The 16,849-nt window shown below is 42.1% G+C and overlaps 1 protein-coding gene across 2 annotated transcripts in view; it reads right to left on the bottom strand.

The window, feature by feature from the left end:
* Nucleotides 1–1,277: 1,277 nt before the first annotated feature.
* zbtb38 (zinc finger and BTB domain containing 38) overlaps nt 1,278–16,849 on the bottom strand; it is a 46,810-nt gene continuing 31,238 nt past the window's right edge. The window contains exons 1-2 of one of the 2 annotated variants that reach the window (XM_078201920.1): nt 11,292–11,384; nt 1,278–6,496 (exon numbers count right to left, since the gene is read on the bottom strand). In XM_078201920.1, coding sequence (XP_078058046.1) covers nt 2,333–6,496 — 4,164 coding nt within the window. In that variant the 5' untranslated portion in view covers nt 11,292–11,384 and the 3' untranslated portion in view covers nt 1,278–2,332. Of the gene's footprint in view, nt 6,497–11,291; nt 11,385–16,849 lie in introns of those variants that run through there. The other variant, XM_078201919.1, reaches the window with a different exon arrangement.

The following is a 16,849-nucleotide window of genomic DNA, read 5'->3' as shown; positions in this document are numbered from 1 at the left end:
TACTTGGTTGCATTTTAAAATGAAAACAATGATCAAAACTAAGTAAATGTTGCATTTATTACAAAACTCACAACTGAAGATTGTAGTAATTTTAGAATGCTGTAAAGGTAGAATTTTACTTTTGAGATTAAACCATGTGACATGTTACAAATGACTAACTTGCATTACGACATATGTTTCAGTGCAAAGTTAAATTGCAGCCCACTTTTTAAAATGCTTTAAATTGAACAAAGTAACAGCCAAGTAAGCATTTGGTATAAGCATTTGCTAAATGAGTTCTGTTTTGAGCCCCCATAAAATTTAATGATTGATATGATGAGGGTAAATTTAGTAAATTACTTTTCATTGATGTGTATATAAGTCCTGAAAAACTAAAGATGCAGAATGAATCTTTATCTCAATCTCTGTAACTTTCAATAACTATGTCCCTCCAATTCTGGTCTCTTTTGCAACCATAACCTCCTTTGTCCCACCATTGGTTGCCATGCCTTAGGTTGCCAAGGCCTTCAAACTCTGAAAATCCCAATCCTCCCTTTTGAAACAGGTTTTTGGTCATCTGTCTGAATGTGTCCCTTTTTTGGCTCAGGTGTTGATTTTCTGGTTATGCTCTTGTGAAGCACGGTGGCACAGTGGTTAGCACTGCTGCATCAGAGCGCCAGGGATCCACGTTCGATTCCTGGCTTGGGTCACTGTCTGTGTGGAGTCTGCACATTCTCCCAGCGTCTGTGTGGGTTTCCTCCGGGTGCTCCGGTTTCCTCCCACAGTCTGAGAGATGTACTGGTTAGCTGGCATTGGCCATGCTAAATTCTCCCTCAGTGCACCTCAACAGGCGCCAGAGTTTGGTGACTAGGGGATTTTCACAGTAACTTCATTGCAGCGTTAATGTATGTCTACTTGTGACACTAATAAATAAACTGAAATAATTAAAGGCAGCTGTACAAGTGCAAACTGCTGCTGAAAAGAAAAAGATACATTTAAAAAAATGGATAGAACAGAAATATTTCCAACATAAATTACACACTCTTCTACCTTGAATAGAAATGCTGGAAGATTATCAAAATAATTCAAGCACATCAATATTAAAAAGAATTAGATTGTGTAGGAACAGCTGTCATGAAAATTGAGACATCGCTACATGTCACAAAGATTTATCTGCTGCCACTACAGCTCATCTAGATAGTGCAATGTATTGAAGATAAAGCAGGTTACGGAAAATGAATCAGAATGTCACGCATTTTTCAACAAAGCAAAACTAAAAATATATATTGTTTAATTTGCTTTATTACATCAAATTAATTCCATCATCAATGTCATCTACATTAACACAAAAAGTACCTTTGCCCTTCCACACCACCCTCCCCCCAAAAAAAGTAACTCTTAGTTTGACAAATTGCTTTACACTTTGTTACATGGAACATTAATCCAACAACAGTCACAAGTTTATAGGATGGAATTTCAAGTTATTGCCAATATGTACATCAGGAAAACTCCTTAAATGTTTCATACACACTTTCTGGGCAAAAAACCCCCCAAAACTAAAGCATGTTATACTCTGGCAAGAGCAAACTGACAGAACAGTTTTTCTTTACTCAAATGATCAAGATGCCATTAAGTGCCACTTTGAAGGAGAGAAAAAAAAGTGGTTTAACTAAACTGGTTCTTAAAAAGAACAAATTTTTGACAGGCCTTTACTTGTGGGCACAGTGTACATCATGTATCTACATTTGTATCTTACTGTAATGAAAGGGACAGATATATATACACACATAAATATACATATATGTATCTGTACACATACAAGACTGCTACGAGTCATCATTTTCTTTGCAATACAGTCCGGTATTTTAGAAGTCAGAAATCTTGGACAGTTGTTGCTTTACATTAAAACTATTTGCTCTTTGTTCATTTGAAAATAAGTTTAATTTGGTTTCCAAATTTGCTTAAACTAATACTGCATGAACTTGCTTCTCTGCATTGGAAACTTGCATAAATTGCAATAATAAAGAAATTAGTTGCCTGCATTCTTTTGTTTGAAAATAACCATGTTTAAAGCAAGGGACTAAATTTTAGGAACTATCTGGGAGATTAGCACTTTAGGAGAAAATGTGATATCTATTTCCTTCCAGAAAAAAAAACTAGAAAACAATGGAACTTGTCTTCTTTCCCAGTCTCCCTTGAGAATTTGACCTTTAATACCTTAGTCATCACTTGCTGCACATTTAAAAAATAAAACAAAATAATGTGCTTTTAATTAAAACATTTTGGATTTCAAGTAACATCACACTCCATTCTGTAGCGCAAGAAATGACTAACTCCTCAGGATTGAACCTCTTCACATTGCTTTGTAGACCATTCCTTCCCCTTGATAAATCATTTTAGAAGAATGTTGATAGAAAGCAAGTGTGCCATCATCTCTGTTGTTATTCTCACACTGATAAGAAACATTTGTGCAAAGAGGCAGATTAATGTCTAGGTTTTGCTGGTGAACCTGCCAAATGTTCTCACTATTCTGTGGTAGTGTTCTCTGAAAAAGATCTGGACCTATATTTTGAGCACTTGACCATGGGGACTTCGCACTCCGAGTCTTCTGTAATACGGTTGGCAAATCAGGTTGACTGCAATCAGGACTGAACTCTGTGTCGAGTGTACAATGAATCTGTTCAATGTTACCTGAAGTAATTGACAATTTCGGTTTGTACTCTGCCTCTGCTCCATTGTTGAGCTTGGATTCTGTTACAGTTGAGCAAATCATCACATTTGTATGGAGATCACTTTGGTAGTTCAACAATCCTTCTGCATCCTCACAAACAGAAAGCTTTAAGTGTTTTCTTTGGTGCATTCCAAGTGCAGCTGCTGTTTTGCATACCTTAGAACACTGAGAACAAGCGTGTTCCTTTCCTTCCTGCAGAGCCCGCTTTCTTTCCAAGTGTCTCTGCTCATGGTTCTTCTTAGTCGTCAAGTAGAGGAAACGCTGAGGGCAGAAGTGACAGCGGTACCGCTTCTCCCCAGTGTGGATCCTTTCATGCTTTTTGAGGGTCTCGCTCAAAGTGAAGGCCTTGTTGCAGTGGAGGCATACAAACTCTTTAACACCCAAATGAATGCGTTCATGCTTGTGGAGGTTTCCTTGGACTGAAAACCGTCGCCCGCAGGTTTTGCAGGAGAAAGGTTGCTCACCAGTGTGACATCTTACGTGCATCTTCAAGGTAGAAGAGTTTGGAAATAATTTTGTGCAGATGGTACATGAATAAGGAGGTTTCGTAGAGGAGTGGCATTTTAGTTGTCCTTCCATCTCCTCTTCAGGATATTCTGTTTTATCACCAAGTGCACAGCTAAACTCTGGAGGTACATCATTAATCTCTTTACTTATAACAATTCCTTCTGGGGAGTCAAAATCCTGTCCTTCTCTGGTCCCAGAAATTGAATCCGTGTGGTTAACGATCTTGCGTCCACCTTTTTTCTTCCATCTCGATTTCCTCAATTTATGAAAAGCTTTGGCTCTCTTTTTTGGTTTATATGTATAGTAAGGCCGCCAAAGTTTGTCATTTGAATCATGATCACTCATTTCATCACACGTTTCAATGCCTCCAGCAGGATCTGCAATACTGCCAGTAGGATCTGTGTGACTAGGTGACTTGGTAATTTGTTCATTTTCTTCCACCTTAGAATCCTGGACCATCTTTTCTTCATTTAGAATCATCCATTTAGGCTTTCTACCTTTTTTACGTACCTGTTTGGATCCAGTCACCTGTCTTTGCACAACCGCTTTATCCCCAATCTTCACTGTGATTTGGCAAAGAGGAGCTATCTGACTGTCGGTGGAGCTTCCAGGGAAGGCAGGCTTTGCGATGTAGGTTTCTGTGCGGCTGCCTTCAGAAAAGGTACTTGAACGATTCTTTTGTGTAGTCCCCTGTCCCGTGACTTGTCCACTTCCCTTTGTCGTTTCTGCTGACTTCTTATGGGCACCTTTGCCCAACTTCGCACAATCTTTAGAAATACTTTTCCTTGGATTTGTGTCTGAAGAATCTTTGCTCTGATGGGTCTGTGGAAGTGGCTGAGAAGCATCAGTACTAGACGGTATGCCAGTGCTGTAAGTGATAACAGAAGAAAATGCGTTCCCATGCTTTATGACAGATGAAACCCTATTGCTGTGCATTATAACAGAGGGAACAGAGTGCCCATAATTAATAACAGAAAGACCTGTATTTTGCACATTAGTGGCCAAGCCTTGTTGCCCATTATCAGCATCACTTTTATCATCATTATAGGTTTCATTTTTTGTTGAAGTGCAAGAAAGCAAGGGATCGTTAGGACGACAGGATGTGTTGTCTTCACATTCAGCTGAGAGGCATGTTTCTCTTGCATCTCCTTCAGCCAATCCATCCTGAGCTGTGATGAAGGACACTGATGCACAATGGGAAGACTGCTCTGAAGGAATAGTTTCTGAAGAAAACAACTTGTCCTGCAAACACTCTGAAGTGGATGATGGGTTACTGTTGGAAAAGTTGATATCAAGAGAACTGACATTTTCATCAGCTGAAGAAACTCCAACGACTTGATTATTGTTGTGATTGTCTGGACAAGATCGAGTGTAGGTTTTATAAGGTCTTTTTTGTTGCTTCATAGGTAGAAGCCTATAGAGTTTAAATGGATACATCTTGGCCCTGTATCCTCCACTTGCTGCTTTCTTGTTTGTGGGAAGACCTGGGTCAATGCCATGAAAAGATTTCTGATGGGTTTTCAAAGTATAGTAGGTCATGAAGGTCTCTAAACAGAAGATGCACTGATATCGTCTCTCTCCGGTGTGCCATATCTCATGTTTAGTGCGATATTCGGCTAATGCAAATACCTTATTGCAGTAATGGCAGGGATAAGTTCTCCGCCAAGAATGAACATTGGCATGTCTCTTTAAACTGGACAAAGTTACATAGGAACGTTTGCAAACACTGCAAAAATACAAAATGTGTCCCTCAACAACTTTTACAAAGTGTTCTGGTTCTGGTGAGCTGCTGCCTCTCCTGGATCGCACCAAATTCACTGAGCGCTTGGTGGAATTTTCTAGACCCAAAGCATGGGAAATTGAATTTGGATCTTCCTCACTGCTGGCAACTTCATTGTCACTGGAAAAATTCTCCACTTGCTCATCAGTTGATTCACGATCAGACAAAGCTGTTCCTGGTCCTCTGCAAATATGCTCATGAGTCTGCAGCCTCTTCAGGTGAACAAATGGTTTGCCGCAATGCCTACAAGATAGGGGTTTTTCCAAAAGCGTAGTGTGGATCTGGGAATGAACATTCAATGATACTCGAGTGCTAAAGGACCGTGGGCAATATTTACAGGTGTACGGGGTTTGGCGTGACACCACTGGCACAGTTTCAGACCAAACAGATATTGGTTTGCTCACAGGAGGAGAACCTTTCTCTGCATCAACACCTTCACTTATAGTTTCCTCAGTATTCACATTCGGCCCATTTAATGGGCTAGTAACTGGCACAAAATTTACTGGGCTATTATCATTTGCAGTTTGTAGTGCATTCAAGTTAAATCGTAGAACGTTAAAGCCAGTTGAGCTGGCAATATTCAGTGGTTGGGGGGCTTTGGAGATTTGGTCTTTTAACTGCATCTCCTGTGTAGGTCCAGAATTAGAAGTATTGCTATTAAGGTTACATAAAGGCTTTTCATTTTCTTCTATAGGTTCCTGTACTTGAATATTATAAGAAGGATCAATGTTTTCCTGATCTTTTCTATTAGAAGATACAGCATAGGAATGTTCAGCAAAAGTATGAGCAGGTGTCTGCTGTACGCCATTTGCATCCTGGGCAACACATACCATGGACAGTTTATCAGCTTCTATTGCTTTTCTGTTGACATTAGTTGTTAAGTCAACTGGAAAATACATGTCAGTGCCAGCCTGCATGTCAAAAATCGAAAATGCGTTTGTGATTCGGGGTCCATTTACAAAATGGAAATCTTCACTGCCTTTGTCACTGACAGAATTGCAGACCTCTGCTTTGAGATTCTGAAGACTTGTTGGCAAGGAGAGGGAGGAAACAGGAGAAACTGACTGAGAAGAATTAGGTGAACAGCTGTACAGAGCATCTAAAGGTCCAACATGTTGCTGAGGGATGGGCATCAGATTTTCCAAAAATGATATCCCTAATCTTTTTCCAGCATCAACAAGTTCGTTAACTCTCTCGGACCCTTTGACAACCACCTTGGCACTGTAGATGAAATGCAGTATTTCTGCAAACACGTCTGCCTTGAAGTCAGGCAGTTCCAGGATATGGCCGACCAACCACAACTCCTGGCTCGAAAAGAGGTTCTTAAAGTAAACACTGGATGCTGCCAAGACATTTTTGTGGGCTTTAAATTTGGCGTCTTCGACAACAATGGTAACGTCACAGAAAACACCTTTGGTGCGCTGTTCGTTTAAGCAACAAAGGACAGTCTGGCTGTGGGAATTGTCCATCATATCTGTACTTGAAGGCATGACAATCATCTGGAAAGAAAATAAATGAATTTAAGTCAGCGCTAGAAATTGAATCAGTTCTGACTAAACATACAAGGATCTTATATCTCTATTACTATACATTAAAAATGTGTAAACACACCGAAGCTTATTCTAAATTGTGATATTGATGCTTAGAAGCTGCTGTTGTTACAAGGAACAAAACGTTCTGCGAAAAAAACTTTAGTAAACTCTTAGTAGACTCCTAAACATTGTCCAGAAATGTCTAAAAAAACTTTGACATGGAGATGCCAGCATTGGACTGGGGTGGGCACAGTAAGAAGTCTCACAACACCAGGTTAAAGTCCAACAGGTTTATTTGGAATCATGAGCTTTCGGAGCGCTGCTTCTTTATCAGGTGAGGATGAAGGAGCACCTGATGAAGGAGCAGCGCTCCAAAAGCTCATGATTTCAAATAAACCTGTTGGACTTTAACCTGGTGTTGTGAGACTTCTTACTGTAAAAAAAAATTAAAGTTGACTCTTGAACATTGTCCAGAGTGTCTAAAAGGTCACATCCAGAGGCCCCTGGCCAAAGAAAGAACTCTGCTAACATTTCAGCTGGGATCTTCCTGCCCCTTGGAAGGGAGCGTCACCAAAAAGCCCAAGGGGATGTTTTTGGCGGCACTGTCGCTGCTCGCCCCGGGGGTTCAGTGACCACAGGCGCCAGTGGATTGGGGGGGGTGGGGTGCGGTGTGGGGACTATCCCGGTGGAGCGGGAGCCGGGGGGGACTCTCTCAGCGTCGGGCCGAGCCGGGGGGTGGTCTATGCCGCTTCACCGCTTGCGGCCTTGCCGAGCGCCTCTGTCTGAAGGACCGGGTCCGGCCGGGCCTCCCCTCGGCTGCTGCTCTGTGCTCACCTCCCTCAGCAGCAGCACGACTCGGGCCAGGCTGCTGGGCGGCACCCAGGCCGCGGGCTGACTCTCTCGGTGGACCTCCCCCACCCAGGACACGCGACAGGGCCAGAAGATTGGACATGCTGCAAGGCGGCCCCTGCATCTATTATCTACCATGTCAGTAAGTGACTCCACCCTTTGTCCCCCTCTGTTACATTCCTAAACATTTTCTTAATTTCTAAATATTTTCTTTAAACAATGTTTTGAGGTAAACCTGGGCATGGCAGCGCTGCAATGTTTTCATTGGGTGAGATGTGCTTCTGGCAAGGCTGGCATTGGTTGCCCATGCCTGAAGGGGAGCTATCCTTGGTGTCCAGGCCAATATCTGTCCATCAACCAACATTACAAAATAATCTGGACTTTATCACATTGTTAACCACCAGTGTTGGTGGATTATGGTGATGCCAGCATAGCCAAAGCAGAAGGTGGCAGTGAATTGGCCTTTGCCACCCCATTGACCTCTTTTACAGTTTTAAAGTTTATTAGTGTCAGAAGTAGGCTTACTTTAACACTGCAATGAAGTTACTGTGAAATCTCCTATTCGCCACACTCTGGCGCCTGCTCGGGTACACGGAGGGAAAATTTAGCATGGCCAATGCATCTAACCAGCACATCTTTCAGACTGTGGGAGGAAACCGGAGGAAATCCACGCAGACACAGGGAGAACATGCAAACTCCGCACAGACCCGAGGCTGGAATTGAACCAGGGTCCCCGACACTGAGGCAGCAGTGCGACCCACTCTGCCATCCCAATCAATAGAACTGAATACAGTACAAGGCATTTAACAAATGGTCAATGTGATAAAGCCTACTTTGTATCATCACCCATTCAATTTCACCCCAAGAGCTGTTAATATAAATACTTTGAGGGTCCAGTTTAAACATGGTTTTTCGTTAATATTTGGTTCAATATAAGTGTTGCCGAGAATAAGTGGTGAAGCAAAGTCTTCACCGGTAGTGGGAGAGAATTGGAAGCCATTATGTGAACCACAGGAATAGTTTTAAAAATCGACTGAGTTACGATCCCCTGGAGACTGATAACTTTTTAAAAAAGGAAGTTCAAACATTCAGCTGATAGCTGAAAGGATAATATGACAAGATTTCATACTCTAAGACAGTCTGTTACAGTACATTAGCACCTTTAACTGAACACTTTGTAGACAAATTATACTTCAAACTACAGAAGTTTCCACTTTTACTTTCAACACAACCAAAAAAAATCAATTTCACAGGTATACTTTACACTATCAGATTTTCCCAAAATCAGTCCAAAGTGATTCTTAGCTCGAGGTTTTGTTATGAACCACGCTGATGTTATCTGCAAGGGCATCTCAACGGGAGACATTGGTTCGTGCTGGTGTATATATTATTATTTTTTGAAATGGTGTGAGGAGTCTCATGAAACCACCCATGAGAATAAGCGTCCCAGCCGTAGTGTACCAATTACTAAATGTTATTTATTAAATGAAAGAAAAGACAAATACACACAACAGGACTATAATTCTATAAGAGACATAAACACAGTAGTAATGCACAGTTTTATCTAGAAATTACCCCTTGTTCCAAACCATATCCCCAATACCTGCTTCCCCATTCCCCAAACCACATCCACCTTAAAACAAATCTATAAATTAAGTCCAGCTTATAGTTAGCTCACAATACCAGGAGGATGATCCAGTCTGGGAAGCATCTTTGCCCTGTTCAGAAACGATAGGAAAACTGTCCTTTACAAAGGTTCCTGGATTAACTTAGCTATAAGACTTTAAAAAGTACCTCTGCTGTTGGCAAGCTTGTTGTTAGATGTTACCCTGGCCTATCTGCTTCTACAGGCATTTACAATTATACCCATGGCTCTTTCTGCTCACCATATATTGGGCTGTCTGTCTCTTCTGCATTCCTGACTCTCAGAATTTAGCATTTGTATGCCTCTCCTGATGTGTGTGTCAGGGATATCTTAAAAACATCTTCTTTCTCAAAGGAGAGAAAAGAGCTGACGTTTCAAGTCCAGATGACCCTTGTTAAAGCTAAAATGCATTGAAAGTGGGAGATATATGCAGGGTGAGGGAATGAAAGATGAGTCATAACCACAAAAACAAGGGGAATGGCTGCTAATGGCAGTCCATCGAGAGAATAAAGGCGTGAATGGCCAAAGGGCAGAGAAGCTGAAATCAGAGGGTAAGCTGTGACAGATGAAGATGTGGGGGGAGGGGGGAAATGGGTGGGAGAGAGATAAAATGGAGAAAAGGGAGGGGGAGGGAGGAAAGGGGGGGATAAAACAGGTGCTGAGCACCTTCAGTCTGTGCGTAATCAGGACCCTGACCTTCTGGTTGCTTGCCATTTTAACACACGATCCTGCTCCCATGCCCACATATCTGTTCTTGGCTTGCTGCAAAGTCAGTAAGAAGTCTCACAACACCAGGTTAAAGTCCAACAGATTTATTTGGTTATTTAGCTTTAAGCTAGTGGCTTTTGCTACCAAATAAACCTGTTGGACTTTAACCTGGTGGTGTGAGACTTCTTACTGTGTTTACCCCAGTTCCAGTGAAGCACAAAACAAACAGCATCTCATCTTCTGGCTCGGCACATGACCGCCTTCCCGTCTCAACATCAAATTCTATAAGTTCAGATGATTAGCTCTACCTCACTTCAACCCCTTTGTTTTCATTTCATTTATTTTTTATCTGTTCTCTGCCTTTTATTTCTTTATCGTCTTTATGTTTCTTCCTCCCCCACTCTTTCACCCTGTTTTATCCCCCCTTTCCTTACCTTTTCTCCATTTTATCTCTCTCCCACCCATTCCCCCCTCCCCCCACATCAACTGTCACAGTTTACCCTCTGATTTCAGCTTCTCTCTGCCCTTTGGCTATTCACACCTTTATTCTCTCGCTGGACTGCCATTTGCAGCCATTCCCCTGGTTTTTGTGGCTATGACTCATCTTTCACTCCCTTACCCTGCATATATCTCCCACTTTCCATGCATTTTAGCTTTAACAAGGGTCATCTGGACTCGAAACGTCAGCTCTTTTCTCGCCTTACAGATGCTGCCAGACCTGCTGAGATTTTCCAGCATTTTCTCTTTTGATTTCCTTTCTCAAAGCCCATCTCCATGGCAGTGTGAATCACAGATCTTGTTTCAAGGTAGAAATGCTGACTAGCTATCCTTGAGACCACAACTCTCTTATTTAGGCAGTTAGTGGATAGTTTAAAAGCACAACTGTTTACAACCTAACATTCTGAACACCTTCCTGCAGAGACCAGAGACGAGCAGTCTAACCACTGTCGAATCAATGGCAGCAGCACCTCGTGTTCAAGTGTGAATACCTTGCACCTTCTCTCCAGCCAAATAATCTGGGCTTTCCTTTAGTTAACAACCACGTAACCCAGGCCTGTTGTCAATGTTATCCGACTGGAATATTTAAACCTTCTTCCCCAGATATTTTCGCCTTGTGTGACTAATAAAACACAGTAAGAGTTTTAACAAAACCAGGTTAAAGTCCAACAGGTTTATTTGGTAGCAAATGGAGTGGATATCTGCAGGAGGCAGATATCCACTCCATCTGACGAAGGAGCAGCGCTCCGAAAGCTAATGGCATTTGCTACCAAATAAACCTGTTGGACTTTAACCTGGTGTTGTTAAAACTCTTACTGTGTTTACCCCAGTCCAACGCCGGCATCTCCATGACTAATAAAAGACAGAGTTGACTCAGATTTCATGTTAGCAAAACTCCCTCTTTATTTAATGTTACAGGTACCAATACTTAACATAAATAGACATTAGATGTAACACTTACTTTAACTCAATTCAGTTAAAGTTAAATGAGTTAGCGTTGAAGTTAAATGGCTTCAAGTTAAGGTTGAAGTTAAGTTTTGACTGAAAGCAAATACTACCCACTTGAGTGAACTGGCTAAGTCCGCACTTGAGAATGGATCTGATGTTTCATTGTTCTTCTCTGAAGCTGATTTTCAGGCACACATTGCGAATGTGATTCTGGAGTTTCTGCTGAGTAAAAGACTCAAGTAAAAAAACCTCTTTTTACCTCAAGCTTTGAACATCTTTCCACAGAGTTCTCTGGCATTCAACCAACGATACCACCGGAAACTGATCACAATGTTCGATTATAACCAATAGATTTACTTGTAAACAATTCCCAAATGTTTACACCAAGTTGCATGCAAGTGACATTAGGCAGTAATCAGTGGCTCCAGTCTGTCTGGCACTCATCCAAATGACCATCGTTATTTCATCAACACAGGAGGTGTCAGGTCAGGACTCAGGATAGGTCATGCATGACTTGCTTCAGCTTTCTCTGACCTGTATCACTGTTTAACTCGACCAAAATTCCCAGCATGTTTGATTGTAGCTCTTAACCATTGTTGTTGTTGCTGTTGACATTGGCCACTCAGCCAGGTCAGATAGACTTTGGTCACACGACCACCTTCATTTATACCAAGTTAAATAAATAATCCCAAAACATAAACTCATTTGTAAAACTGGCAATGCAGTGGTGCGAATTCAACACTTTTTAAAAAGTCATGTATTATGTACCATTAGAAATATGCTTGCTCACATAGACAAAAAGGATAAATGAGAGAAATGTATACGCAAACCCAGAAAAAAAAAACTAGGTCATTTATCAAATAAAGAAAATGGATTTATTTTACCTCCCATCAAGGATCTGGTGAATTGTCATTTTGCTGTTCAAAGTTTACTCAGGATGCTCAGTCACTTCCGACAGCTCAGGCCATTAGGAGATTGAACATAAATCGCCAGAATGTTCCGGCCGTTCATGCTGGCAGGATCTTTCAGTCCTGCCGACGGTGCAATGGGAAACCTCATTGACAACGGCGGGACCAGAAGATCCTGTCAACAGCCAATGGCAGGCCACCTCTGCCACCATGAAACAGGCAGCGGGGTGCATGGAAAATCCCGCCCAAAGTATGAATATCCCAACACGTCTCCAAAGAAGAGGCAGCATGTTCAGCTTGAACAAGGCAACAAGGAGCTCAAAAAAAAAGGAAATATAGAAAGCTTTACAATATAAACTTGGTGCACATTTTTGGGAGTGCTGTCCCTTCTGGAAATGCCTCACTTTCGGAACAATGTTGAGGTCAGGTTCTCGGGATGCATGCCAAGCATTATCATTTTGAATGCCAATTGCTTGACTTAATTTGAAAGCCCAGATTAACATCAGCCTTAAAAATAAATATTTCTCAAAGTTTCCAACAATCATAAGTGTCACTCCCAACATTTTACTGATGATGGCAGTACTGAGCCAAATGCTGCTCCAACCTTACAGTATAATATCACAAGAATTAGGAGGAGTTTGGCCCATTCAATAAGATCATGGCTGATCTGATTGTGGCTTTAACTCCACTTCTATGCCTGCCCCCAATAACCCTCTACTCCCTTGTAGGTCAAAAACCTATCCAATTTAAGCTTGAATATATTCAATGACCCAGTCTATGAACATGCATACTCGGAGGAGTAGGCCATTTGGCTCCTTGAACTTTCTCTGCCATTCAATAGCATCATGGTTGAAATCAGCTTTCACTATTCTCAGTGGAAAAGAAGAAATTCTACCTTAAATTGAACTTCCTATTCTTGCATTTACTGACAAAGGGGAAACATCATCTCAGCATCCACTTTATCAAGACCTCTCGGAATCTTAAGATAACCTCTCATTCTTCAGAACTCCAATGAGCCTAGGCCCAAACATTCCTCGCAAGATAAACTCTTCACCCCAGGAAGCAGCTTAGTGAACCTTCTCTGAATGGCTTCCAATGCACGATATCCCTTTTGCCCACTCAACCCACCTATATCCGTTTGCAAACACTTTGTATCCTCCTCACAGCTTGCTTTTCTACCTATTTTTGTACATTCAGCAAATTTGGCAACAATACAATATCAATTATGTGATTTCACGCAACCTTCTAAAAGTAGCCTTGGTGCAGCAGCCAAAATCTCATTTTCTACATTGGCATTGGAGTGTTTTATTCTTTCATAGGATGTGGATGTTACTGGCTAGGCCAGCATTTGTTCTCCTTCTTGAATTGCCTTCGAAAAGATAATGTTGAGTCACCTATTGACCCATTGCAGTTCAACTGGTGCCAGTACATCCACAGTGATGTTAGGAAGTGGGTTCCAGGATCTTGACACTGCAAAAGTTAAGGAACGGTGATATATTTCCAAGTCAGGATGGCGAGTGGCTTGGAGGGGAACACCCAGCTGGTGCTGTTCCCTTGCATCTGCTGCCCTTGTGTTTCTAGGTGGGAGAGATTGCAGGTTTGGAAGGTGCTCTCAAAAAGGAGCCTTGGTGAGTTGCTGCAGAGCATCCTGCAGATAGTATACACTGCTGTTACTATGAGTCGATGGTGCAGGCAGTGGTGCGCCAATCAAGCGGTTGCTTTATTCTGGATGATGTCGGGCTTAGAATGTTGTTGGAGCTGCACTCATCCAGGCAAGTGGAGTATTCCATCACACTCTTGACACATGCCTTGTAGATGGTGCAAAGGTTGTGGGAAGTCAGGAGGTAAGTTACTCTGCTCGGGATACAAAGTCTCCGAGCTGCTTTTACAACCACAGTAACAGGTCCATTTCTATTTCTGGTCACTGGTAATTCCCAGGATGTTGATAGTAGAGGAATTTAGTGATGGTAATGCTATTGAATGTCAATGGGAGATGGTTAGATCCTCTCTTATTGAGGAGGTCATTGCCTGGCATGAATATTACTTGCCACTTATCAGCCCAAGCCTGAATATTGTCCAGATCTTGCTGCATATGGAGACAGGTTGCTTCAGTATCTGGGGAGGTGCGAACAGTACCAAATATTGTGCAATCATCAACAAACATCTCCACTTCTGTCCTTCGGATGGAGGAAAGTCTTTGATGAAGCAGCTGAAGATGATTGGGCTGAGAATGGTGACCCGAGTAACTCATGCAGTGATATTCTGGGATTGAGATAATTGACCTCCAATAACTACAACTATCTTCCTTTGTGTAGGTATGACTCCAACCAGCCGATTCCCAATGACTTCAGTTTTGCTCGGGCTCCTTGATGTCAGCCTCGGTCAAATGCAGCCTTGATGTCAAGGGCAGTCACTCTCACCTCAGCTCTTTTGTCCATGTTTATTGCTTGACAGCACTGTTGATGACACCTTCCATCACTTTGCGGATGATCGAGAATAGACTGGTGGGGCCAGGTTGAATTTGTCCTGCTTTTTGTGGACAGGATATACATGGGCGTTTTCCACATTGTTGGGGAGATGCCAGTGTTGTAGCTGTACTGGAATAGCTTGTCTTGGGACGCGGGCAAGTTCTGGAGCACACATCTTCAGTAGTAATGCCAGAATGTTGTCAGGGCCCATAGGCTTTGCAGTGTCCAGTGCCTTCAGCTGTTTCTTGATATCACGTGAAGTGAATCAAATTGGCGGAGACTAGCATCTGTGATGCTAGGGACCTCAGGAGGAGATGGATTATCCAGTCGGCATTCTGGCTTAAAATTGTTGCAAATGTTTCAGTCTTGTCTTTAACACTGGTGTGTGGGCTCCCCTGTCTTTGAGGATGGGGATATTTGCGGAGCCTCCTTCTCCAGTAAGCTGTTTAATTGTCCATTACCATTCAAGACTGGATGTGGCAGGACTGCAGAGCTCAGATCTGAAGCGTTGGCTGTGGGATCATTTAGCTCTGCCTATCACATGCTGCTTCCACTGTTTGGCATGCCAGTAGCCCCGTGTTGTAGCTTCATTAGGTCGACACACCTCATGTGTGCCCGGTACTGTTCTTGGAGTGTGACTGCATTAATACTGAATTTGTTGAGCTGTTGCAAAACACAAATGGAGACGGACTTGCATTAGAGAAGGTGACTTCTCCCTGGCAAGATGTTGCTTGCTAGAACAGAAGGGAAAATGGTGGACAACAGAAAAGAAAAATATTTCATAGAATCATAGAAACCCTACAGTGCAGAAGGAGGCCATTCAGCCCATCAAGTCTGCACCAACTACAATCCCACCCAGGCCCTATCCGTACAGTCCCACATATATACCCCGCTAATCCCTCTAACCTACACATCCCAGGGGCAATTGAGCATGGCTAATGCACCTAACCCGCACATCTTTTCGGACTGTAGGAGGAAAGCCAAGCAGACACAGGGAGAATGTGCAAACTCCACACAGACAGTGACCCAAGCCGGGATTTGAGAGACAACTGTTGTTAATTTTTCTTGCATATTTGAATTTCAAATCAAATCCTGTCTCATTCATTTCTCTGATGCAACTATCAGCTTCTTTTTTGAAAAAGGCACTGTGCAATCTGTTTTCCCGATGCCTCATCACTATGAATGAGGGTATGATTAAGGGTTTAGATAATAGTGACAAGGATGTGTCAAGCTATTTGTCTGATATTTTAAAAATATGAATAGACATTCCAGTCACTGTCTGAATAGCTCACCGCTTACACAATGGAGTCCTGTTCTTTTTCCAAAATCTCTTGTATTGATGGCCATACATGTTCTATCTAGTTAAGCTCAATTTCAATTCACCCAATAGCATAAGTCTCTTGTTTCCCAACTTCCTGATCCAGTCAGAGTTACGACCAGAGCCACTGCTCCATTGTGATGAATAATTCAATATCGGCTTTCATTAGACATTTCCAGCATTTTGTGGATCGCATTCTATGTTTCCTTCATTCTTTTCTTCTATAAAAATCACAACTTAGCAGCCTTGGATAAAGCACGCTGTAGGATTTTGGGCAAATACGCCCCCGTTCGAATTGTTCTGATTCAAATCTGCTTTACACATCCGTTCCTAAAACAAATGTGCTTCCAAGCTAAGTTGCTCTTTTTTCAATTACATGAAATGAATTGGCTAGAAAGTGTCCAACATAAATAGAAAATGTTATACAACTAGACACTGTATAACTACCTCATTAAAGCTGCTTCCGACTAATGAGAGATGAACAGCTCCCTCACACACACTGACCTTTATTTCACCTTCACTTTGATGGCCTCAGAATCCAATTTTTTTTCGCCATCCCAATCCTCGCATCAGCATCATCCAGGGATGTCACAACGTATGCAGCTGAATATATTTCAGCCTTCCCCTCAGTGTGTTTGTTTTTGAATCAGGCATTTCCTACTCCCAAGTCCCACAACAGTATCTCCATCTGCTGCCAGGTACACAGACTGTTCATAAAGCCCTCTGCCAATACTGTTCAATATCTGGTTTCCAGAAAGTAAGTTGATTTAGGATGAACTCTTTCCTAAGCTGTGTGCATGCAGAAATCTGGAAATTACCGCGCAAGCCACTCGCAAATCATTCCATCCAAGATATCAAATGTGCACTGCCACAAAAAATATACCACGCGTTGTAATATTTAGACCATGCACAGAAAAGGAAATTTGGAGGGAATATCGCTGGCCAGCATTTAAATTTTCCACCCATTAATGGATGGTA

The sequence above is a fragment of the Mustelus asterias genome, chromosome 3 (genome assembly GCF_964213995.1).
Source record: "Mustelus asterias chromosome 3, sMusAst1.hap1.1, whole genome shotgun sequence".
NCBI classification, from domain to species: Eukaryota; Metazoa; Chordata; class Chondrichthyes; order Carcharhiniformes; family Triakidae; genus Mustelus; species Mustelus asterias.
The sequence above is the reverse complement of the archived record's forward strand: the minus strand, read 5'-3'. Positions and strand labels throughout refer to the sequence as shown.